Source organism: Anthonomus grandis, chromosome 17 (assembly GCF_022605725.1).
Source record: "Anthonomus grandis grandis chromosome 17, icAntGran1.3, whole genome shotgun sequence".
Classification (NCBI taxonomy): Eukaryota; Metazoa; Arthropoda; class Insecta; order Coleoptera; family Curculionidae; genus Anthonomus; species Anthonomus grandis.
In genome coordinates, this window is record NC_065562.1 from 2,193,537 (window position 1) to 2,219,201 (window position 25,665).

The window sequence follows — 25,665 nt, forward strand, 5'->3', positions numbered from 1 at the left end:
ATCGTGACGGTATCCATAAAGCAAAGTCAGGTCCGCCACCTTCTTCTATGCGCCAAACTGTCTAAGCTTTTAGTTATTTAAGCTCTTCTGGATGAAATCAAGCAGCTTCAAAGTGTGTTTGGGTATAGGTGAGGGCAATAGTTAAGAGATGGACGCGTAGAGATGGTAAAGCGTTCAAAGCTGTTACGGTTTATAAAGCCTTTTCGTTTTTAAGAGAGCCCCAAGTTTTTGAGAAGCCGCTTTAGCTATTCCCGCTACATTATCATGCCAAGACATATTGCTTCCAACCTCCACACCTAACAAGCAAACTGACAAAGACAGAGGCATGGTATACCCGGATATAATAAGGCTTGGGGCGGCAGAGGCATTCTTCTTTGTATTTAGTGTAATACGGCAACCTGAGTCTTAGCTACGTTAAACTCAATCAGATTTCGCTGACCAGAAGAATGTTAAGGTCTAAATTAATAGTTGTTATCTGGCGACGCCTATCGCAATAGGATGAAATCGTCTGGTTGGGCAAAAAAGGAAAGCTGTATATTGGATTAGAAGTCTTGTCGAAAAGGTCGTTAATATATAATAGGAAGAGGGTGACAAGACGCATCGCTGAGGGACACCGGCGGTAATTTGAAACCTATGGAGATGTGTCAATCAACGACAACCTGGATAGATCGGTTCTCGAAGAAGCTTCGAAGTGAAGCAACGAGAGTTGGTGGCAAATCATAAGAATACAGTTTGTTTAAGAGGTTTCATGCCGGAAGCTATAGGAATATCCAGAGCAATCACGGGATTCACGATATTTCTCGATAGCCTCGGTCGAAATATGCGTGACCTAGACCAACACAGATTGTCAGTAGACCTGTGTTCTTGAAACAAATGACGGTCGCTAATGATGTTGGTGGACTCCTCATATTTCCAAATTTGCTAGTTGACAAGTTTCTTTAGTACCTGTATATGCACAACAGCCCTCTGGGCTGATACTGTCGCCTAATTGAAAAGGAGGGATAAGAGAAGCAGAAATAGTTAAGCATGGTCCTTGCCAACACGTATTTCTTTTTCAGGGTAAGACTACCACAAAAAAAAGGAATCACAATTAGCAACGAATAACCAATTTATAAACTTCGTCCTAGTATTTCCAATATCGGAAGAATAAAAATCAGAAAAAGAAAGCACAAGTTACCTGTGAGATATAACGTTAACCCGAGTTTATATACATTTTATAATAGAGAACGTATATAAGTTTAAGTGACTAAAAGAGAGATGTCTACAAGTACAAGAATTAAAAAAGTAATGATTGTACTTCCGGACACAAATTTCGGCTGACTAGAACCTTGTGTTCTTTCGAAGAAATTTGCTTGTGCTTCCTGAATTTCCTCCCTTTCCTTCCTTGGAAGCTGCGCATACGAATTAGTTACTGACTTGTTATCTGTTTAGGTAGCTCAAGAAATCGCTTAGATTATTTTCCTTATTCATACAATAAAGGTAGCTCTAAGGGTCGTGTTAATTTTATTGTGAAATGACTATGACACTGTAAGTCCGATAATTAGTAACCAACTTACTTATTATTTGTCAAAATGTCATAGAGCATTTAAAACACCCTGTATAATGTGTTGTTATACATTTGCGTAATTCATTTATTGATTACTTTAGAGATTTGATTTGGTGTCACTATTAGCAGCCGTTCTGATATTTGATTGAATTTCAACTTTTTTAAAATGTTAGTGGTAAAATGTAGGTAGCGCCCAAATGTTAATTTTGTGAATTAAAATTAAAATTGTAAACGCGGTGTAAGTGCAACAGTGTAAATGAAGTTAAATTAACTGGAACCAAATTCAAATGTTTCGCCACCTGTCCGACCTGTCAACCGGTGCGTATTGTTGCGTATTTCGTATCCGCAATCATTGACCTGATCAAGGTAAATTAATGATTAACAAATCATTGAAAACCAGTACAACAAAATACATAGTTCGTTCATATATACGCAAATATACGAACACTGTACCCGCAAATAAGTATCCAGATCGCAATGATTAGCATCGCTTTTTTTTAATCAGAGGTTTAACAAGTACAAGTCCATACGAAACGTCTTAAGCTCATTTTCACCTTTCTACAATCTTTTTTTTCATTTAATTTTTCTGTGAAATATCAGCCCTGCGTTCCGTATGAGGAACAGTGCCATAAATAAACTAAATCGGCCGCTGAACGTAACTACAAACTTAGAACGAACTAAGCAGAAAATTAGAAGCCGATTAAGCCAATTGTAGCGTCTTATTTTTTTTTGGTTGCTTTTATAATGTAATAATTTAATATTGTATGAAAATAGTGCTGATCGCGACATCTAGTGTAAAGTCGGTTAATGATCTTGTAAAAAATAAGAACTCCTAGATGGCGTTAGCAGTTCTTCATTTTGAATTTTTAAGCAATTGCTTGGCATCAGGTTGTTTTTGTCTCTCTCTCTCTCTCTCTCTGACTAAAGAGATTTTTTATCTGTTTGTCCCTTAAGACTTAGACCAACCGGAGCTATTTCAGATGCTGTTCCCATTTTCCCTCATAAATTGGAGTTTTATCAGGATTTTTTGCTTCTTCATGACGTTATTGATGGGACCTTAGTCAACTGCTGTCCTTGAGTCTGCACAACGTGTTACCAGGTCAAACCAGATAAAACGAATGTGTAAGCAATGTCAGGATTTCTGATCTGTTATTGTTTTTTTAGATTTTGGGACTAGTCATAATGGCTAATTTATATTATTCAATGGCTCCTTTAATCTTTAGACACTAGATAAGGCATTAATAAGTGATTATTGTCTAGTGATTAAAGTTCTTTCTTGGCAATTTATAATGTAATGTAATTTGCATATCTACCTAAATAATAATTTATTCAATACCTTCCTATTTCACTATCCTGATTTTCATACATTACAATTGATATTATAATGTGTAAGCAACCACACTGAAACGTATATTTATTTTATTTGATTTAGTACATACATGTTGTACATTGTACTGTGCAGTAGGTTGATGACTTTGGCGAAAGGGTAGTTACATACTAGCGGGTTATTGATTTTTTTTTATGTTTTATAACTTTGGTGCAGAGTTTTGATTACAGAGGTTGTACTTTTAACAAGAAACTGTCTTGTAATTTTTACAACAATGATTTTTTTAAGTGAAACAACGAACACTGACCAGTATGCAGATTTTTTTATAATGTAGTGTTGTTAATTGAGGCTTATTTTGTGTTCTACTATGTGTTATATTTCTTTACATCCTTTTGTTTCGAATTCTTCAATTGCGTTATCTTCATCATCAGAAATGAATATTTACACATCTCGTGAGAGTGAGTCAGACGATCCAACAATCTTTTTCGCTTTGGAAGTTTTGGCTGGGACTTCGATTTACCCTTGGAGAAAGTTTTGCCAATTGCCAGTTTAAGGTTCTTTCAACTGAACTTTAAATAAACACATCAAACTGGATGGTAATGTAAAAGGTAAGCATCTCTAGAATAATTCATGCCAATCCACCACCAATTAATGTTCTCTAGACTGATAAGCTACCGTTAGCATATGTGCCAGTCTATTAAAGACTTTCAACATTATTTAGTTTTTATTAAAAGCAAAAATCTTATAAAAAGTGGTAACACAATTTTAAAAGGAACATTCTTTTATTAAACTTCAGTGCACAAATATATTTTGCAATTTTGATCAATTAATAGTTGGGACTTTGTAAATAAAGGGCACATCGATGAACGTTACGGTTACACATATAATTTTACAACAAATTTAACATTAAATATACAGCACTATCCAACTCAGCTCTCGAGTGCGGAAATCATTGCATGTATGTAGCACTTACTAATCTATCCAAACTAAGTCACAAGTTAAAAATAGAGCTATTCTACTAATTAGTATCCAACCTAAACTGAATGTAGAGAAGGCGGAGAATCGGAAAAGCATTATCCTTCTCATTTTAACTTTAAATTGTCACATAATAATAACTTTATACCTAAACTCGCCTCCCATTCGGATCTCCGGGCGGAGGCTGGTTGGGGGGGTCCATCAGGCGGATCAAAAAGCCTAAAAATCAATTTCTGCAACATCAGAGGCCTAAACACCAATATTAACGCAGTACACCAACACCTGCAATCAAATAAGCCTCACATTCTGGCATTGGCAGAAACAAAGGTGAAACCTTCAACAACAAATGTTCACCTTATTTATCCTGGATACGATCTACACACCCGATTTCGACTAAACTTTGGATTGGCAGTATTTGTCAAGAACGATTTGAGTTGCCAGCGGGAGGAAATGATTGAACCTGCGGACTTCGACGTCATGTGGTTCAAAATAATAGCCAGTGGTGCCACGAAATTTATCTGCTGTATCTACAGACCACCAAGCGACACCCAATATAGACGGTTCTTTTTGAACCTGGTTGATTGCATTAACCATCTGCAAATTGACTACCCAAGCGCAGAAATCATCATCACGGGTGATTTTAACGTTCACAATATCAACTGGCTGCGCTTCTGCAACAAGAACGACGATGAAGGACGAGAAGCTGAGCTATTTGCCACCATATGCGGGCTTACGCAGCTTGTGGAGGAACCTACCAGAATCCCCGATCGAGACGGCGAGTTCGCGAGTCTCCTAGATCTGGTCTTGGCTTCAGACCCTGACTCGTACACAGTATCAGTACATGCCCCCCTAGGAACATCGGACCACAAATTGATAACAGTCTCTTGCCAGTTGGAGGTTAAAACGCAGGATCCTCCGATGCCGCGGAAGGTATGGCACTATAAATCAGCAGAGTGGAACCATCTTCGAGAATTTTATCGCTCATTCCCTTGGAAAGAAGTCTGCTTTAGAATCAATAACATCTCAGAATGTGCAAACCAAATTACAGAGACGATCTTGGCAGGAATGGAAGCTTATATCCCTTTTTCTACTAAATGCGGATCAAACAACAAGCAATGGTTCAACCTAAATTGCAAAAAGGCAGTAAACACTAAAAACACAGCATATCGCAAATGGCATCAACATCCTTCCATCGAAAATCGGAGGAACTTTTTAGCCTCCAGAAATAGCTGCAAGCGAATTATTGATGAATGCAAAGAGAGTCACAACAACAGGATCAAAAACAAACTGCTAAACTGCCCAAGCGGAACAAGATCTTTCTGGTCGGTATCGAAAGCCGTTAGTCAAGGATTTGCTAAGTCGGCCTTGCCACCCCTAATAGCAGATGATGGTTCTATCGCGGTAACAGCAAGGGAAAAAGCCAACTTACTGGGTAAACTCTTCGCGTCCAATTCTACTCTGCACTCGCAAGGCAAAACACCGCCATATTTGCCAAGGGTGAATTCATCGATGGGAGAAATTTCGTTTCCCCAACGAATTATAAATAAAATTCTTAAAAGCGTAGACACCAACAAAGCTTCTGGACCCGATGGAATTCCAGTCCTAATACTAAAACGTTGTGCAGACGAATTGACTCCTCCCTTATGTAGACTGTTCACGGCATCGTATAAGCAGGGCCAATTTCCAACAAGCTGGAAAACTGCTCGAGTGCAAGCTGTGCCCAAAAAGGGTAAGAAGACGATGCCCTCCAATTACCGCCCGATTGCACTAGTTTCAGTAACATAGAAGATTATGGAGAAAGCAGTCAACCAACAACTGTTTAGATATCTGGAATCATCTGGACTAATCAGCGATCATCAATACGGCTTCCGAAAGCTTAGATCTTCTGGTCTACGTCACACACTTGTGGACGGAGGCCATGGAGAAGCACGGCGAGTCCCGCTCAGTCGCTCTTGACATTTCCAAGGCATTTGACAGAGTGTGGCATGAGGGACTACTAACCAAGCTCTCCTCAATCGGCATACAAAACTCATTATTGAATTGGATCAAAAGTTTTCTTGAACAACGAACAATCCAAGTAGCCGTCGATGGATACCTCTCCGACAAATTTAACATTAACGCTGGAGTCCCTCAAGGATGCATTCTATCCCCCACCCTTTTCTTGGTATATATCAACAATTTGCTAGGAACCACTGTCAATCCAATCTACAGCTTTGCGGACGATAGCACACTTATTTCCACATTTAAGTCCGAAAAACCAACGACAGCGGCAAGTTCTCAGAATCTTAGGCAGCAACAAGTAGCTTCAACCAACAACGATATTAGAGCAATCTTGGAGTGGGGCGATAATAATTTGGTCAATTTTAACGCAGGCTGCTGTATTTACGATGAAGACTAATCTTGGTGGCCCGGAGCTGGTTATGGCAGGGAAAACATTGCCAATGAAATCATCTTTACATCTTCTAGGAGTCGAGGTCACCAACAGTGTGTTCTGGCATGACCACGTTGGACAAAACAAAAATTGATTGAAAAGAGACTGATGGAGTGCAAAATGGGCCTCTAAGTAGTGGTCAGCCCAAATAGTGTGATTTCAAGCGCTGCTCATCTCATTAGAGGTGCCTCGAGAGCCAGGCCCACACAATTGTATCATTTCCATTTAGAGGCAGCAACCCCTCAACATAGAAATCTCGTGTCATGAGTGGTGGAGCCGTAACCTACTAAATATCGTCGTAATAATATTTTTTTCCTACTTTAACTCTACAGTAGAGTTCGTGCAGTTTTCATCCAGTGTGAAAGACGTAGTTAATAGCAAACAGTGGTTAAATTGAATGATATTAAAAAGCCACATTGAAGAAACCAACTGCCTATGCCTAACCAATGCGTGTCTTCATCTAACCGTTGAGAAATTCCAAGAGGCCGAGGGTCAAACATAAGAGACGTATACCCAAAAATCTTTACTGCAAGAGATAACGAAACCTTAGGTTTTTGTCAAGTAATTCAATAGAACTGCTAGTGAAAATCGGTGGTAGAGAAGGCCCAGCTCTTGAATATTTGGAAACCATAAAAGACAATATCAGGACCAACTTTACTAGAACCAAAAACCAAAAAAGTCCTACTATTAATCTTAAGACAACAGAGTAAAGAAGATGGCGCTACTATTATGGAATGTAAAAGTTGTGTCAGGAAGTGGATACGGATAGAGAGAAACGGGAAAAAGTCGACTTCAATAGTTTGCAAGAAGTCATAGTGGCTCTTACTGAGGAATTAAGAAATCTACCGCGGGATAATCCAATAGCTTCAATATACTAAAAAGTAAAAGAAAATTAATCTTAATTCACACTGAGGTTGTAAATGTTGTTTAAAATTTGAAATACGTTCAAAAAATCAGGGGATGCAACACTTTTGAAGGTGAGTGCATAATGCTAAGCTACGCAAAAAATCAATTTTTTAAAATATTTTCTTTAATAACAGGTAAGATAGGTAGTTATTGTACTTACTCGTTTTCGTACTTATTCCACCCCCGATCTTCAATATGCCTCAAGTCTTGTGCAGTTAAATCAAACAATTTGACAAAATGTCGATCTCTGAAGTGCCTCCAATGAATTGATTTAATATCTGATTGATTTTCAGGATTATAGTACTCCTTAATTGGATAAGTAAGGTCGAGGGGAATGAACCATCCGAACCTCCCTGGAGGCGAAATACTGCCGCATTCTTTCACTAGATCTGTTACGTAAGTATCGTAGTTCGGAGGGATCCAGACTTCTAAATTTATTGTCGTATTGGCTATCCTGAAAATAAAAATAAGAATTACTATAGACACAGAAAAATACAGCACCGAGAAAATTAAAAAAATTATAATTAGGAGAAGTTTTTACAGGTGGCAGAAGTATTAATTAAGAAGTAAAAGTATAAAATTTTTTTCGTTCGTTAAGGTGTGAATTAAAAATAATCGATAGACGAAAATAGTCAACTGATTTATTTACTAAACACGATCACTTACGACTACTAGACATATTTATTTTCACTTTATTTACTGCTATTTATGTCCGATTTAGATATCGCGCCAATTTCCGTACACTGCATTGCACTGTCAACTGCCTTCCAGCGGCGACGCGGCTCCTTATATACTCGGCTGACCGTAATGCCGAAAGATTCGCTAGTCTTCTACCTGTCTCCGGAGACGTCATCCCGGAATCTGGAGAATCCTGATATTCTCGGCATTTAAAATCATTACGATCAATCAAATCGTAAATATCGTTACAATATATTAAAAGACAGCACAATATGGGTGACTAGAAATTATTAGTTTTGTGACACTATCAAAATCTTAATCTTAATTTAACATAATTTCAAACAAAGTTTCACGTTTTATTTTTTTATTAATCCGATATCAGACATGGTGTATAATTTAGCTGAAGTAATTCAAATAATTATTATTTAATGGTAAGAAAAGCGTTGCGCCTTTAGCACTGCTGCTGTATTTAATGAGAGAAATCCTGGAAAAATGTGAGTCATACTTTACGTGAAGCAGCTGATTTTAAGATTTGAAGAAATGCTGATTTTAAAGATCGGTGGCTAACAAAAAAAAGTTTCAGAGTAGTAGCGAGTACTTGATGAAGCGGCAAAAGTAGAAGTATTAGAACATTTTGCTATGATTCCCACATGTCTTTATGCTAACGCTAACAGGAATTCCTCATAAATCTGTTCGTAAGGTACTTAAATTAAGTCATTTACATCCGTACAAAATTCAATTCATAGGAATTGTCGCATGAGCCGTAGGCGAATTTCCCATCCATAAAAAAGATAATTTTATACACTTGTTACATAATAACTATTTAGTTATCATCTAATAACATTTTACGACTCGCAATGGCACAGTTATACATCAGATCTAAGTTTTTTTTAAATATTCAACTGAACTTAACCTAATTTATAGCCTGGAGTGCATAAATAAAACAACTAAAGTCTTAATTATAAAAATTCATATTTTAAACAAAAATACTTAAGTAGTTACGAGATTATTCATATTTACAAGTGTGGCAAACATAAATAACACTAACATCTGTGCATTCTTCATGCGCCCACATTTTAGATTATGTACATTGTATCCATTTTTCTCCCAGTCTACTTTAGGAATATGCTGATAAACAACAAAGCATTTCAGCTGTTAAAACATCATTCCTCTTCGTCCAATAATTCATTTTCTGTGTTCTTCAAGTTTTTATTCATCTCGCTGTCTGGTCATAAATCTTCCACTGCGCATTTTCTCAATTAAACAAATCCCCAAAAAGCCTCACTGTCTCAGTCGAAAAAAGTCTTTGTTTTTTTGGAAACACCTTCTTCCACACTAGGACTATCAAATTACGAGATAGTTTTACCACTAACCAAAGCTCTTTATTTTTATTCTCGACACGTGTTTCGCTAACAATGTTAGTACCTTCGGGAGAAGATTAAAACTTTTAAGTCAAGAGTAAAAATAAAGAGTTTTGGTTAGTGATAAAACTGTCTCGTAATTTGCGCGTTACACCAAAGGTTCCAACCATAGGACTACTAGGACTATATTTTTGTTTCAGACCTATATTGGTGTTTTCAAGTTTTGTCTATAATTAATGGTATTCATTCAAATATGTTTTGGCCAAAGGAAAGCAAACTCAACCTAACGCGCAGATAGATTACTTATGCCTAAATCTTAATTTAATAGGTAATTAACATGTTCATAGCGTCGTTATCCGCATGCCGCACGGTCAACCTTCACTTAAACTGATCCATATTTCATAATGGTAAATGATGGTCCCCATCCATAAATCCAAATAATTTATAATAACAGCTCGATGCTCAATTTTCTGTATTTTCAGAAGAACACTCATATCGGCTCGTTTAAATAATTGTTAGACTAACTGCTCGTCTAATTTAGCTGAACTTTGTGAGTTCTGTTATCTGTCAAAAGATAGGCAATCTTCACTAGTTTTTATTGGCGAATGCTACCGTCTTTACATTAATGTCAAAAACTTTTCAGATCACCCGCATATGTAAAATTTGACACGCTCTAGATTATAACTGATCTATTAAAATCACACCTGATTTAAAAAGCTGAAATATTTTAAAACCTTACAAAAAATGTTTTCAAAATGTTAAACTAACTTTACCTTGAATTATAATTTCCTTTTTGTTGCTGAATATTTGATAATATTCATTAACTTATTTATAAAGCAATTCGGCACAGACAAGACAACCGAATATTTTTTTAAAATATCAATGACCGGCCAGAGATTTTAAATCACTTTGCCGCCAGGTTCGGTCTAGTGCTTTTACGTGATAAAAAATTAATGAGCAATTTTTCAGTAAAGGAGAAATTCATTTTTACGTACGTACGACTTCATGTTTTTTTAATTAGGGTATTTAATTATAATAATGATATAATAAAAATTAAAACATACAAGATGCTTATCTCATATTTTTTTATCTTAATTTATAATTTACACGCCTTTTGCATTTTTAAAACACATCATAAAAGAACGGAAGAATTAACTTTGAAAACCATTATTTCCACGTAATTGAGTGTTTTTTGTAATTTTGGTAGGAAGTTTCGTTACGCTAAAAGAAAAGTAATTACCAAAATAGTTTTATCACCTCATCAAAGGATTTTATTTAAATCTCTACACCTGTTTCACTAATTAAGTTTGCATCCTTTATAGGGGAAAAATACTTCTAGAGATTGATACAGTACTTCAAGTTCTATAGGAAACTTTTTTAGAGGCAATATTGTTGGTATTGTATCAGAAATTCACTATTTGTATTAGCCTAGTGGCACCATCTGTATATATCTTTAAAATATTTTTAGACCTCCATAGTGTAGCGTTTTTCCCGTTCGTTAGGTGTGAAATAAAACAATCGAATATTGTCAACTAATTTATTTACACACGATCACTTACGATTACTAGAGATATTTATTTTCACTGTATTTATTTACAACTATTTAATTTCGCGCCAATATTACGAACTTTACTTCACTGAATTGACAACTGACTACTGTCGACGATGCGACTTCTTATATACTCGGCAGAATAACCTTAGATATGTCGTGCCACTTGTGTCATTCCGGAATAACGGAGAATTAGTTGGTTCTCGGTGTTTACGACATCGTTACAATAATATGATTTGTATTTCTTGTTTGACTTTTGACATACAAATGACATTGACAGAATTCCGATTAGCAAACGACATGGTTGTTTTATTTCTTTATTCCCATTTACAATGAGTTTTTCATAGGTTTGTGCCTAATTTCCACATAATAACACAACAGGTTATGAGCCCAGGTCATTGTGGCATAAAGAATCTGTTTGTTTTAGTGCTCAGTAAGTCTGTGGGTTTGATAAAACAGCAGTTTGGGTCGTTATAGAACGTGTATGTGATTTTATCGTAAACGAAATAGCCTGTGAATTTTGACGAATGGTCGTTCGCAATCAAGAATGTGTTTGTTCTTGAAGGATTAACAAAATGCACCAACGGTAGCGAACAGGATACCCTCTTGATTGCAAAAGCAAAAGCGAAATTGATCCAGCTCTTTATTCTCCTGTAAAGAATGCGAAAACGGTCCAAGAGGTGTGTTTAACAAGTTGTAGCATTTTTTTGTTCCCTTAGCATCATCTTAAAAAAATACTACATACTTTCTTTTTATTTAGTTTAATTTAATTTGGAAAGAATATTGTTTATTAATTATTCTAATTTATTTATGTTAATCTCGGCAACATCGCTTTCGGAGGTATCCCTAATTTAAACAAAGTATGTACTGTGTGTTGCCTCAAAGCTCAAGGGACTTTTAAATAATTAAATGGACTCTTGAAGTACTTTTAATTTATTTCGACATCATTAAACCTGTTTTTTATATTGTGTTACATATTTTATTATTAACAACACAGTTTACGTTTGTATTTAAGTATTTTATTATCAAAAAATGCATAAACAAAATCCAGTCTAACTTGACCTTGCTTTAAACAATCAGCGCATATCGATCTTCGGGTTAAGGTTCAGAGTTCCCATATTGTGCTGGAACGGAAAAGCGGCTGATCTTATTATTTTCAATATTCAAAATGAATTAAAATCATTATCATTATTAATTGAGAATCATATCATTATTGAAGGATTTTGATAGGTCCTGGTTTATGTTCTTCAGTCGTACATAATTATTTATGTAGATTTCCTAGCAGCTCTATTCCTTTTCCTGGTAAAAGGTACGTTGGCAACAACGGCAATGGTTCGGTGGTGGGAGGTCACCAAGCACCAAGGTGAACCTTGATGCCCATCCATCTTTCTTTTTGGCGTGCGACCGAAGATCTGACAAGTCGTTCTAATTTTGCCTAGAAAAAAGGGCGAATCAAGTAAAGTTTTCCATTTCGGGATGTGTTAATATTTTAAACTTACTTATTTTTCGCACTGCATCTACCGATGTAGTTTTCCTTTTGCTGACGGGCGTGGTTTATCTGATTTTGTGATTTTTGAGTTTTCCCATGACATCACGTAAGTAGCACGTGGTTCCTTTGTAAGTGTCTTTAAATCAGGTATTCCTTCCTTTATTTAGAGATTCCTTCATCCTGCGTTGCTGTCCAATCAACTTTAACGAAGGCTGATAATTCTACGCCACAAAATATCTTTGATTAATATTTTTGGGGGGTCCTTCTTACTTATTGCTTAGTCCTTAGTCCTTATGTCATTTTGTCTACTTTTACCTGCCCCAACCACGTCATTGCTGCCATACTGCTTGACGCCATTTTCAACGCCGAGCCCTGCCTTCAATCTTTGCTAATAGCTGTCATACAGTTGACGGTGTCATACATCACGCTCAAGGCCGAGTCAACGCCTTAACGCCATTTTCAACGCCAAGCCCTGCCTTCAACCCTTGCTGCTTCCAGACTGCTGACCTTCATCCTCATCCACCTAAGGCCATGCCTTCAGGCCTGTCAATCGCTGGATAATGCATCCCTAGCATTCCTACGCAGTAACGCTGAGCAGGAAGTGTTTAAGCTGCGTGGCGGAGTTGGTAAAATTTCATCATACTTATATGAACTTGGTTTAATGATTTATTTATTCTATTTTGATTGATTGTGGTATTTATTTTTGTTGGTACACATATTTTGATTTATAAGTAGCCCTGTGCGTACTGTCTATTTAATCCTTTTTTCCTGCGCAGAGAATTCATGAATTTTCCCCAGGTTTAACGTCATATAATTAATGTCATATTCCCATTTTAATTTAATATAAACCCATAGAGCTACACGTTCTCTTTGTGATATTTGAGTGTTAATATCACTATTTTCAGTATCTTTTTTATCCATTTTTTTATCACTATCACACCACCATCTGTAAATAGTTGTAAGTATTTTATTGACCGCACGGAATGCAATGTTTCAGTTGACATCTAGGGTATAAAATAAATTTTGTTAAAAAATTAAAATAAACCGTTTCACTTGAAGTTGATACCAGTCCAGACTATTGCTTTAAAAAAAACATAATTAAGTTTCTTGATTTACTTAATTATAAACAACATCTTTAATTATAAAATTTAAATAAACTTTAATTAAATTAAGTGGCGTCCAAAGATGAAATCAGTAAGTATAAAAAGGGAGGGATGATCTGCCCACCACCACGCTCACCAGACTAAAAGCTGCCGTGCATTTATGAGGCAAAAAAAAATATCCATAGGGTAGAAAAATTGCCACAAAGTTTAAAAAACCTATACGATAAAAATGGTTTTATGCGAACAAGTGTAGACGTTTATTTCAGCAAGATTGAAAAATTATTAGTCAGAACTTAAGGAGGACAGGTTTCAAGGTTGATGAGGAATGTGTAGGTTCACTTTTGTTCGCAGGTCTTCCTGAGAAAAACGGCCCCATGATTATAGCAGTGGAACATTCAGGAATATACATCACCACAGATTACATAAAAACAAAATTGCTAGACATGCAAACAGATAACTGCATTGGTGCTTTAATGGCCAGTAAAGGAAACAAGCATATTTACAGGATTCCCGCGAAAGATGGCGCTAGTAGTTCCGACAGTGGATTTACTGTAGTTTTTACCACTGGACAGTTTAGTCACATGGAACATCGATAGTGGTGCTAGTATTGATTTAACGACTAAGAAAGATTGGCAGAAAAATTAAAGGAGTCCGGATTTATCAGGCATTGTTGAGGCAAACTGATAGGCAATTAAACTAAAAGTGAAGTCAAATGTGCGGGTTATATACAATTAAAAACGGTTGTGGCAAGCAGGCAGCATAATATCCTGTTCAAAATTGTCCAGTTTGGTCCAGGATTAACAACCAATATATAACCAATATACAGTGTGATGACTTTAACTGGAATAAATTCAGTTAAAACTAATCAAAATTTATCTCGCAAAATTCCTGAGACCCGTCGATTTTTGTTTATTTTTTTTTCACATTTCAAGATAGTTTTTGTATTTTTTCACCTACAGGGGGGTCCAAATTAACCCCAACTTTTTTTTTTCAAATGGAAAGCCACTTTTTTTAAACTCTCATTAAAAAGAGCCCTTTTTCTTGATTAAATTGCCCTATTTACTTTTGAGATTATCTAAAGGAGAAATACGAAAAAAAAAATAAAAACCATTAAATTATTAAAAGTTGCGTTTAATGTATAAGATGCTCAAAATGAGCACCATTTACTTGTTGGCAAAGCCCAAGACGATAATAAAATTCGTTTCTGACATTTTCTAACACTTCTGGAGATATTTTGACGATTTCTTGCCTAATACGTTCTTTGAGTTCGTCTAGGTTTCCTGGTTTGCTCATATAAATTTGACTTTTCAAATGTCCCCACAGAAAAAAATCAAGTGGGGTGAGATCGGGAGAACGTGCCGGCCACTCGATTGCACCCCTTCTACCAATCCATCTGTTGGGAAAATTGTCATCCAAATACTGGCGTACATTACGGGCATAATGTGGGGGAGCACCATCTTGTTGCATCCAGATTCTTTCATCATACAAATCTGGATCGAACTGACTCGGATATAAGGCACGTAAGGCTGGAACTAGTTCATGTTCAAGAAATTCTAGATATCTTTCCCCAGTTAAAGTATCATTAAAGAATATGGGCCCTATAACTTGCCTGCCAATTATGCCAGCCCAAACATTAGTTTTCTGGAGATATTGTGTATTAGTTTCCCTTATCCAGTGTGGGTTCTCGTTAGACCAGTAGCGATAGTTCTGCTTATTAACATGGCCATTTAGGGTGAATGTAGCCTCATCAGAAAAAAGGATCCACTCCGAAGATATGCGATTTTCGTCGATGGCGTTCATCATTAATTCACAGAACTGAACTCTGCGATCTGGATCGTCTTCCAATAACTGTTGAACGGGTTGCATTTTATAAGGTCGTTTGTTTGCACTTTTTGAAATTTTTAGCACAGATTTATGATGAATAGAGTTTTCGCGAGCTACTCTTCTGGCTGCAGTTACCGGATTTTCTTCGATCGTTAACAATACATTTAATTGGGTGTTTTCATCGATTTTAGAAGACCTTTGTCTTAAAACATCCCTCACGTGCCCAACTTCTCGAAATCTGCTTTCGATTTTACTAACCGTACCTTGGTTAATAGGTGGCAAATCTGGATATTTCTGCCTGAATAAGTAGACAACCTCTAGCTGAGTACGACTTCTGTCCCCATAACCAATCATCATTAAGATTTCAATCTTGTGGGATTCAGATAAATAAGGCATTTTTTCAATATAAGTTAACTTATTTAACTGGTTGAAATTCACTTTAACAGTGACACTACAACAATGTCAGGAAATGTCTCGATACCAATAAAATAAACAAACACGCCAAAAATTTACCAACACAAAATATTTCGAGACTTTTAATAATTTAATGGTTTTTATTTTTTTTTCGTATTTCTCCTTTAGATAATCACAAAAGTAAATAGGGCAATTTAATCAGGAAAAAGGGTTCTTTTCAATGAGAGTTTAAAAAAAGTGGCTTTCCATTTAAAAAAAAAGTTTGGGTTAATGTGGAGTGAAATGGAGATGTAGGTGAAAAAATACAAAAACTATCTTGATGATGATGTGAAAAAAAATAAACAAAAATCGACGGGTCTCAGGAATTTTGCGAGATGAATTTTGATTAGTTTTAACTGAATTTATTCCAGTTAAAGTCACCACACTGTATATCTGTCCGTCAAATAATCAGCAATGGAAAAAAGCTATACTTTCATAAAAATTATAGTAATTTAGTGGCAATTGCTACTTTAGACAATAATGTATAGAAGCTAGGTATTCATAAAAAGTTAGGTTCTGAAATCTGCCATCGCAGATTAGGATAGTAGATTAGTTAATGGTATTAACTATAAGGGTCAGGCAAATATAACAAATTGTATAGTGTGGTATCAAGGAAAGCAAACTGGCTCACTTTTTATAACAGGGTAGGCGTCCAGACAGTGTTCCACAAATCATCCATAGTGACTTAAATGGGCCAATGGAAACAACATCACTAAGAAGCGCTAGATACTTTGTCACATTCATTGATGATATATCGGAATGTGCTTATATATTTTCTAAAGGCCAAGGATGAAATCTTTGACAAGTTTAAAGAGTTTAAACATTTGATAGAGAACCAACCGAACCAAACAATAAAAATATTGATAACAGACAATGTTGGACAGTATATGAGCAAGAAGTTTTCTCAATTTCTAAGGAAAGCAGGCATTATTCATCAAACCTGAAATCCGTATAGCCTCAACAAAATAGTTTAGTTAAATGATGGTTTATTTCAACAGAACCATTGTTAAAAGAGTCAAGTGTCTAATGTTTCATGGAGTTGTTAGTAAGTTTTGAGGGCTGAGGCAGTACTTAAAACTTGTAACACGGCTTATTACATCAAAAATCGATCTGTATGTGCAGGTATTACAAAAACTCCTTTTGAAATTTGGATGATAAGAAACTAAATCTTAATCATTTACGAGTTTATGGTAATATGGTAATGGTTCATGTTCCGAAGGCAATGAGAACCAAATGGGATCACAAGGAAGTATAATATACTTGTAGGTTATTGTGAGACAACAAAAGGGTCAGGTTTTTACTGAAAAATGTCACATAAGTAGGGATATGCACATTACGGAAAATTTTACGTGTAAAGGTAAATATTGAAGTGCAGAGGTTACTCAATCAGTGGGGGTGACTGCTAATGACTCATTAAAGCCAACAGATGAACTTCTTGAGGAGTTTTCTGACATTTCTATATGTGAAGATACCACTCGAAGGACCGAAAACTCTGACAGTGATTATATTCCCGATTTTGTTGAGGTTTTACCCAATGCCGATGGACTATCACGAAGGATAGGAAGAGCCCGTGAACCAGAATTATTTGATGATTATGACTCAAAGTATGGGTACAGATTATACCAAGAATATTATAACAATTCATCAAAAGGAATATATAAATGAATTGGTATGCCATGCGTTTTGGTATGGTCAGTGTCTATTCCTTTAGTTAATGGTATCAATCTGAGTAATCTCGAAGGTGAGTCCTTTAATTCAAGTTTATCATATCGAGAATTGATTGGCAGTCTGATGTATTTGGCAGAGGTGACTTATCCAGATATTACTTATGCTGTAAGCTTACTCAGTTAATACAATAATTGTTATGCAGGGGTGCATTGGCAAGCAGCCAAAAGATTATTAAGGTACTTAGAGGATAGTTTAGATTTGTCATTGAAATTTGTTAGGGATGACTCCAATTTAGTAGGGTTTGCAGATGCAGACTGGGGCTCAGAGAAACAAGACCGAAAGTTCTGTACGAGCTATGTTTTTTAAACTCGTTGGGTTTGTCAACTACAGAGGCCGAATACATGACTCTTACTGTTGCCAAAAAAGAGGCCATATATTTGCAAAATCTCTTGTGTGATCTGAATGAAAAATTGGACCCTTTAGTTATCCATCACAACAATCAAACTGCTCAAAAGTTGACAACTAACCCATTTTTCCATCACCGAGCAAAGTATATAGATTTTCGATATCATTTTGTCAGGGATGTGGTTTCTGAGATAAATATTAAAATTAAGTATTGACCAACAGATAAGATGATTGACATTGACAAAACCATTGTAAAAAGTTAAAAATTATCTTTTTCGTAAGGGGTTAGGTATAGAGATTAGTGGTTGCTTACTTAGTTGAGTTTTATAATTGTGAATTTATGATGAAGTGGAAGTGTTGGTATTGTATCAGAAATTTACTATTTATAGCAGCCTAGTAGCACCATCAGTATATTTCTTTAGATCTCTATATGCTTTATATTTCTTGCTTGACTTTTGACAGAATATTAAAAAAAAAACTAGTAAGTTCAGATACGATTAGTAAACGACATGGTTGTTTTATTTCTTTATTACTACTTAAAGTGAGTTTTTCATTGAATTGTGCCACATAATAACATCATAAATATATAGTGCCGAATTCGTTCTTTTACCGGTTTATTTCACATAGCCCAAAGTTGGTACTCAGAGCAATCGTGTCCATAGGTTGGAATAGTGCGATGCACAGGCAAACTGGGACAATTAATTTCTTATAACGTTTTCATCTGAATTTCGATTTTGTACATTTGAATTTTCTATTCAACGAGAAAAAAGCGCTTACTAAGAAACTCCTTTAATGTTTCTTCAGGAGCAATTGCGAATATTGGCAAAGTTAGTTTGGCGATAGAGGATAGATAATGTTACATTCCAAGATCATAATTAAAAAATAAAGGTTTTTCACGTAGTTTTTTTTTACGTATATAACAATGAAATTTAGTAAAAGCCAAAAACTGGTCACACTATACTGTCGCAAGGATAGTTCAATCATAATCTGTGTAAAAGGCTTGTAATGATATATAATGTCAAGATAAATTCATAGAGAAATCAGACGAACAGTGGAGAAGTAGTGCTCGTAGCCCGCTACAAATATACTAACAAAATATACATATATCGCATTAATCTGCTAAAGGTCACTTTTCTTTTACGTGTCTTAGTGAGTTAATTTCATGCTTTAGTATCAGGCGTACTACAGACGATACGATGTGTGATAGTCATAGAATACATCATATAAATTTTTCGTCTCTACCCCATTACCAAACGAATCAAGACCAAGTGTTAAGAAAATTTGCTACTTTAAATAATATTTAAGTTTAATACATTTTTGACCGTACGAAAACTCCTTCTTCTTGCGAAAAGAGCCAGACGGTTTTCCGAGTATCTTCTTCCCGGCTTGAAAAATAATATTTGTACGTATTTGGTAGTTTAGTTAAGTTTTGGTTGTCGATTAGTATTCGTTGCGATGACATAAGTTTAAGTCCGTGGCCGTCGTGGATTTTAATGATATTTTATATCAGCAGAATTTACCATTTTATGTGTTTTAATACCGTGATAAATGTTAATTGAACCAGTGATGTACAGTCTGTGTTTTTAACGAAATAAAAATCCGATTAAGATAAATTTGAGTCGCTTTTATTTCAAACATTTTTGGTCCTTCGAGCCGGATTTTTTGTTTTTGGGTCCTTCCATGTGAACTTTTAGTGTTTTCGTGCATGGTGTTGCACGATTGGTTCTTGGATAAAACGGTATTAATTGGTAAACACAATTTGGGGATTGGAAAGTGAATTTGTTGTGTGAATTCCAGTGTGGACTTTCCAATCGTAAATAGTCAGGCCCGGACTTGGAATTTTGTTAATTTGGGAATTTGTCTATTGTGAGAGGCAAGTTACAAATAGCTGGCTTATTAAGCGTTTTGCTGTGGATACTAAACGCGCTGTGAAGAGCTGTACGCTATTTGAAGGGTTTATTTGTGGGAACCCAGGAGGTGTTGGTAGCTGGTGCTGGTGGCCTTATTCCTTATTGTGTGGGCTCTTAAGCGGCAAGTGGCTTAAAAAAGTGGACTTTTTTGGACATCGCTTCGTAGTGTGGAGTGTGTCGAGTAAGATTTGGTAAAAAATAGTAAAGAACAGGTAACATAGGTTAGGAATTTTGTGGCCTCTATATTACTATAAATTTTGGTGCATATTTGTGTTTGCGTTACGTATTAGGATACAGGGCTTTTATATAGAATTGTACAATGGAGGAAGAGCTTAAATTGTTAATTAAAAAGCGAGGGGCTGTGAAAGGGCGAATCACTCTTTTCAGAAAATATTTGGCAGAAATTGAGGATAAAGTTTCTAATTTGGGGGAAAATGAGCTTTTAGATGAAACCCTTTTTATAGAGTTAGAAACTAGATGTAACAAAATTGAGGAAATCTTTGGGGAGTTTGAGGGTTATCAAACTGAGATAGAATTAAATTCTAATGAAGAAGATTTTGAATTGAGGCTTAGTGAGAGGGATGCTTTTGAAAACGATTATTTTAAAGCGGTGAGTAGGACAAAAAAGATATTAAAATCTCGTAAGGACGGAGATAATAAAAGCGATATTTCCAGTGTATCTGAGGCACCCTCAAACATGAATTCTGGGGCAAGTTTAAATGTGAACAACGCGGTTCGCAATGTGGTTACGGAAAATCTTTCAAATAGTGTTAAATTACCGTTAATTAATATTCCAACTTTTGATGGGTCTTATAATAAATGGCTGGAATTTAAAGACACATTTGAGAGTTTAATCCATAAAAATCAGGGTATCAGTGAAGTACAGAAATTTCATTATTTGAGGGCGCAGTTATTGGGGTCTGCTAAGCAAGTAATCGAATCTATTGAGTTTAGCGCCGTAAATTACAACATAGCGTGGGAGTCATTATGTAAAAGATTTAATAATAAAAGAATACTTATCCAAAACCACATTTCGGGAATTTTTGAGGTTTCTCCTTTGCGACATGAGTCTTCTGAGGGCTTGAGAAACTTGTGTGATACGGTGTCGAAACATTTGCGGGCATTAGAAAATTTGGGTAGACCGGTGCAATCTTGGGATGATTTAATAATTCATCATTTAGCCTCTAAGTTAGATCGTATTAGTTTAAAAGAGTGGGAGAGTCTTAAGGTTAAAAATGAAACTCCTTTGTTGTCAGATTTTAAAGAGTTTATTAAAGGTAGGGCTGATCTGTTGGAAACTCTAGAACATTCTAGGAGTCCCAAGGTAGAGAAAGATCACATTTCAGGTAACTGGCGTAAACCCAAGGAACAAAAGGCATTTTTAAGCGTTGGTAAGAAGTGTCCAGTGTGTAAAGACCTTCACGAACTGGTAAATTGCAAAAGGTTTTTGAATTTCCCTGTTCCAATTCGAGTTAGTATTGTAAAAAGAAATAGGCTTTGTATGTGCTGTTTTTCCTCTAATCATTTTAGTATGAAGTGTACTGCACCTAAGTGTGCAAAATGTAGTATGGATCATCATACATTATTACACTACTCTAGGGCCTCCTTAGAGGGGAGTAGTGCTCAGGTAAATAAGGGCCAGGAAGTTGTTGTTAGTACTACGAGTGGAGGTACAGAGCAGACTACTACTATCACTATGTCTACGAGTAGCGGTAAAAATTGTGGGTATCGCGGCCAACAGGTTTTGCTCTCAACAGCGGTGGTCAAGGTTAAGGATGTCTATGGTGAACTACATGAATGCAGGGCTTTATTAGATTCGGGTTCGATGAGCAACTTTCTGACTGAAAAGATGTATAATAGGTTAGGGTTGCAGGGTAAACCAGTCGATGTTTCTGTGGTAGGGATTAGTCAAAGCGCATGCAATGTAAAAAAAAGGTGTGAGGTTGAATTTTTGTCTAGTTTGGGTAACTTTAAGGCTTTAATCACATGTTTAATAATTCCGAGCATAAGTGAGGAACTTCCACTTTATGAGGTCAATTTGAAGGCACTGAATATCCCTGGAAATATTCAGCTCGCAAATCCAGGCTTCCATATCCCCGAAGAGATTGATATGCTGATTGGGGCTGGATTTTTTTGGAAACTCGTGCGAGATGGGCAAATATCGTTGGGCAATGGTATGCCATGCCTCCAAAATACATGTTTGGGTTGGATTATTTCTGGAGAGTTCCAAAATAATATATCTGGTGGGAAAAATTCTAAAACTATTTGTAATTTTGCAATGGATTTGGATGTGCAAAATCAGTTGCAAAAGTTTTGGCAATGGGAGGAACCAGGATTGACAAAAAATGAGAATTTGTCTTCTGAGGAGGTAATGTGTGAAAATCTGTTTGTTTCTACAACTTCTCGTGGTGAGGATGGTCGATTTGTGGTGACTATTCCTTTGAAAGATTCTGTAGATAAACTTGGAGATTCAAAACAAATGGCTTTGCAAAGATTATTTTCCTTGGAAAGAAGGTTTCAAAAAAGTGAGTCGTTGCGTAAGCAATATGGCGAATATATGGCCGAATATGAAAGAGTGGGCCACATGACTAAGACTAGTGATTTTCAGGAGGATGAGGTGTCTTTCTTTCTTCCACATCATGGAGTGATTAAAGAGGACAGCTCTACAACAAAATTAAGAGTTGTGTATGATGGGTCGGCACAGTCAAGCAGTGGCGTCTCCATTAATGACTTACAATACATTGGACCTAAAATACAGGATAATCTGTTGTCGATTCTGTTACGATTTAGGCAAAACAAGGTGGCATTTTGCGCAGATATTGCGAAAATGTACAGGCAGATTTGGTTGAGGGATGATCAGAGGTCATTACAAAGGGTCTTGTGGCGAAATGATCCATCTGAAGAGGTTGAGATCTATGATTTAAACACGGTGGTTTTTGGTTTAACATCTAGCCCCTTTTTAGCCGTCAGGTGTCTAAAGCAGCTTGCGTTGGACTACCAGGCGAGTCATCCGAATGCTTCTAGAATGATAAATGCTGATTTTTACGTGGATGATCTCATTTCCGGTTCGTCATCTCTAGAAGAGGCAATAGAGGTGTGTAAAGAGACTTCTAGTATTTTAATATCAGCAGGTTTCGAGTTAAGAAAGTTTTGCTCCAATAACAAGGTTTTTTTGAGTCAGATGGGTCCAGATAATCCAGATATAGAAGGGCATAATGTTGTGTTGGATCTAGGTGAAGGTGAAAAAACCAAAACATTAGGACTATTTTGGAACTGTTCTTTGGACGTGTTTACGTATAAAATTGGATCTTCGTTGAATAATGATGTGATAAGTAAAAGAAAAATACTCTCTGACATTGCTCAGATATTTGACCCGTTGGGTTTGCTAAGTGCTAGTATCATAATTCCTAAAATCATCTTACAGAAACTGTGGTTGCTTAAATTGTCGTGGGATGATGAAATTCCAATAGAGTTAAGGAATGAGTGGTTAAGGTTTAAAAGTGAAATGTTGGAATTTAATAGTCTTTTAATTCCCAGATTTGTGTCATGTGAAAATCCAAAAAGAATGGAATTACATGGGTTTTCTGATGCAAGTCAAAATGCATTTGGGGCTTGCGTCTATATCAGAACCGTTGACAGTTTAGGTTGTTTGCAGGTTAAATTACTATGTGCTAAAAGTAGAGTGGCACCAATAAAAGCTTTAACTATACCAAAATTGGAACTGTCAGCTGCATTATTACTCTCAAAACTGGTTCAGGAGGTTTTAGAATCAAAGGTGCTACATTTTGATGAAATGATTTTATGGTGTGATTCAACTGTAGTGTTAAGTTGGATTAGGTCGCCGGCAAATCAGTTTAATCAGTTCGTATCAAATCGAGTGGCTCAGATACAAACTTTGGTAGATTGTGACAAATGGCGATATGTAAAATCTGAAGATAACCCAGCTGATCTGGTGTCCAGGGGTGTCTTTCCATCTAAGTTAAAAAACAACAAGATGTGGTTTAATGGTCCTGATTGGTTGGGACAGTTGGAATATTTTGTTAAAGATGTAGAAATTGTGAGTTTGGATAAACTTCCAGAAACCAGAAAAAAGATCAAGGCTCATGTTTGTGTTGAGAATATTCCCTTTGAGCTACTTAATAAGGTTTCAGATTTTGATAAATTAAAGAGGATTTTTGCTTGGTGTAAAAGATTTGTGGATAACTGTAGGAGCAATAAACTTGGGAAATTGCGTCGTTTTGGAGAGTTATCTGTGGACGAATTAAGAAATTCTGAGAGGGAATTAGTGAAAATTGCTCAAAGTGAAAGTTTTTCTAAGGAGTTGGCTGTTCTAAAGAAAGGTCAATTCATAAAAAAAGGTAAATTGTCAGGGTTAAATGCTTTTCTTGACAAAGATGGTATTTTGAGAGTCGGTGGTAGGTTGATGTTGTCAGGTTTTGAGTATGACAAGAAGTTTCCTGCCCTATTAAGTAGTAAACATATTTTATCCAGGCTAATTGTGAGGCACGAACATAAAATATTGCTACATGCTGGTCCTCAGACGGTATTGAGCTCCATAAGAGAAAGGTATTGGCCTATTGGGGGGAGAAATTTAATAAAGAAAATAATTTACGAGTGTGTGGTATGTGCGCGAGTTAAGCCGTTATCTCTTGGAATTCAAATGGGAAATCTTCCAAAATCACGTTTAACGATTCAGCCTCCTTTTAATATTACAGGGGTGGACTTTGCGGGGCCGTTTAATCTAAAGATTGCACAAGGTCGCGGTAATAGATTATATAAGGGTTATATATGTTTATTTGTGTGTTTCACGACACGTGCCATACACTTAGAAGTTGTCACAAGTTTGTCAACAGAGGCTTTTATAGCCACACTTAGAAGGTTTGTCTCGCGTAGGGGAAAACCAAGTGAAATTCACTCTGACAATGGTAAAAACTTTTTGGGAGCCTCTTCAAAATTAAAAGAATTTGGTCATTTTTTAGAGGATTATCAATCCAAATTGGAAGGGTTGGTCAAAGATGAGGGTATAGAATGGCATTTCATTCCTGCCTACTCGCCTCATTTTGGAGGCCTTTGGGAGGCAGGCGTCAAAACTGTCAAATATCATTTAAAAAGGGTGGTTGGCAATCATAATTTAAGTTATGAAGACTTTACAACGATTTTGTGTCAAATAGAGGCCATTGTCAATTCACGTCCTTTAACTCCGATGTCATCCGATCCTCGCGATCTGGATGTAATTACCCCTGCGTATTTTTTAATAGGTAGGCGGCTTACCTCGGTACCTGATAAGAACTTACTTAGTGTTAGTGAAAACAGGTTAGTGCGTTTTGAAAAGCTGCAACAAATGCAGCAGAGCTTTTGGTCTAGGTGGTGTAAGGAATATGTGGCTGAACTTCAAAATCGTGTCAAGTGGAAGCACAGTAAGGACAAGTTAAAGGAGGGTGACTTGGTTTTGATCAAGGAGGACAATATTCCACCTTTGGATTGGCGAATGGGACGAGTATTACGGCTTTATCCAGGTGTCGATGGAACCAGTCGTGTTGCAACTGTTAAAACTTTACGTGGTGAAGTTACTCGTTCTTTTTCTAAGTTGTGTTCGCTTCCAATCGAAGCAGATATTAAATAACGGGTGCATGTTGTTTGTGTAATGTGTTAATTTTAATTTAATTACGTTTAGTTAGGTTTACAGTTGTTTTGAGACTATGTTAGTATATGTCAACATAGTCATGTTTGCAACTGTTTTATGTAAGAAGAAAGTAAGATATGTTAGGTGTTAGGGTTTATTATCTTACAAGTATTTTGTGGTTTGTTGAAAGTCTGGATTCTTTCAAGGCGGGGGGGATGTTAAGAAAATTTGCTACTTTAAATAATATTTAAGTTTAATACATTTTTGACCGTACGAAAACTCCTTCTTCTTGCGAAAAGAGCCAGACGGTTTTCCGAGTATCTTCTTCCCGGCTTGAAAAATAATATTTGTACGTATTTGGTAGTTTAGTTAAGTTTTGGTTGTCGATTAGTATTCGTTGCGATGACATAAGTTTAA

At 36.2% G+C, this 25,665-nt stretch overlaps 1 protein-coding gene across 4 annotated transcripts in view; it reads right to left on the minus strand.

Annotated features, from left to right (window-relative positions):
• Positions 1–25,665, minus strand: part of LOC126746095 (retinal guanylyl cyclase 2-like) — a 407,445-nt gene that overhangs the window by 215,033 nt on the left and 166,747 nt on the right. For all 4 annotated transcript variants that reach the window (XM_050454204.1, XM_050454203.1, XM_050454205.1 and 1 more), the window contains exon 4: positions 7,346–7,639. In XM_050454204.1, coding sequence (XP_050310161.1) covers positions 7,346–7,639 — 294 coding nt within the window. The remainder of the gene's footprint in view (positions 1–7,345; positions 7,640–25,665) is intronic.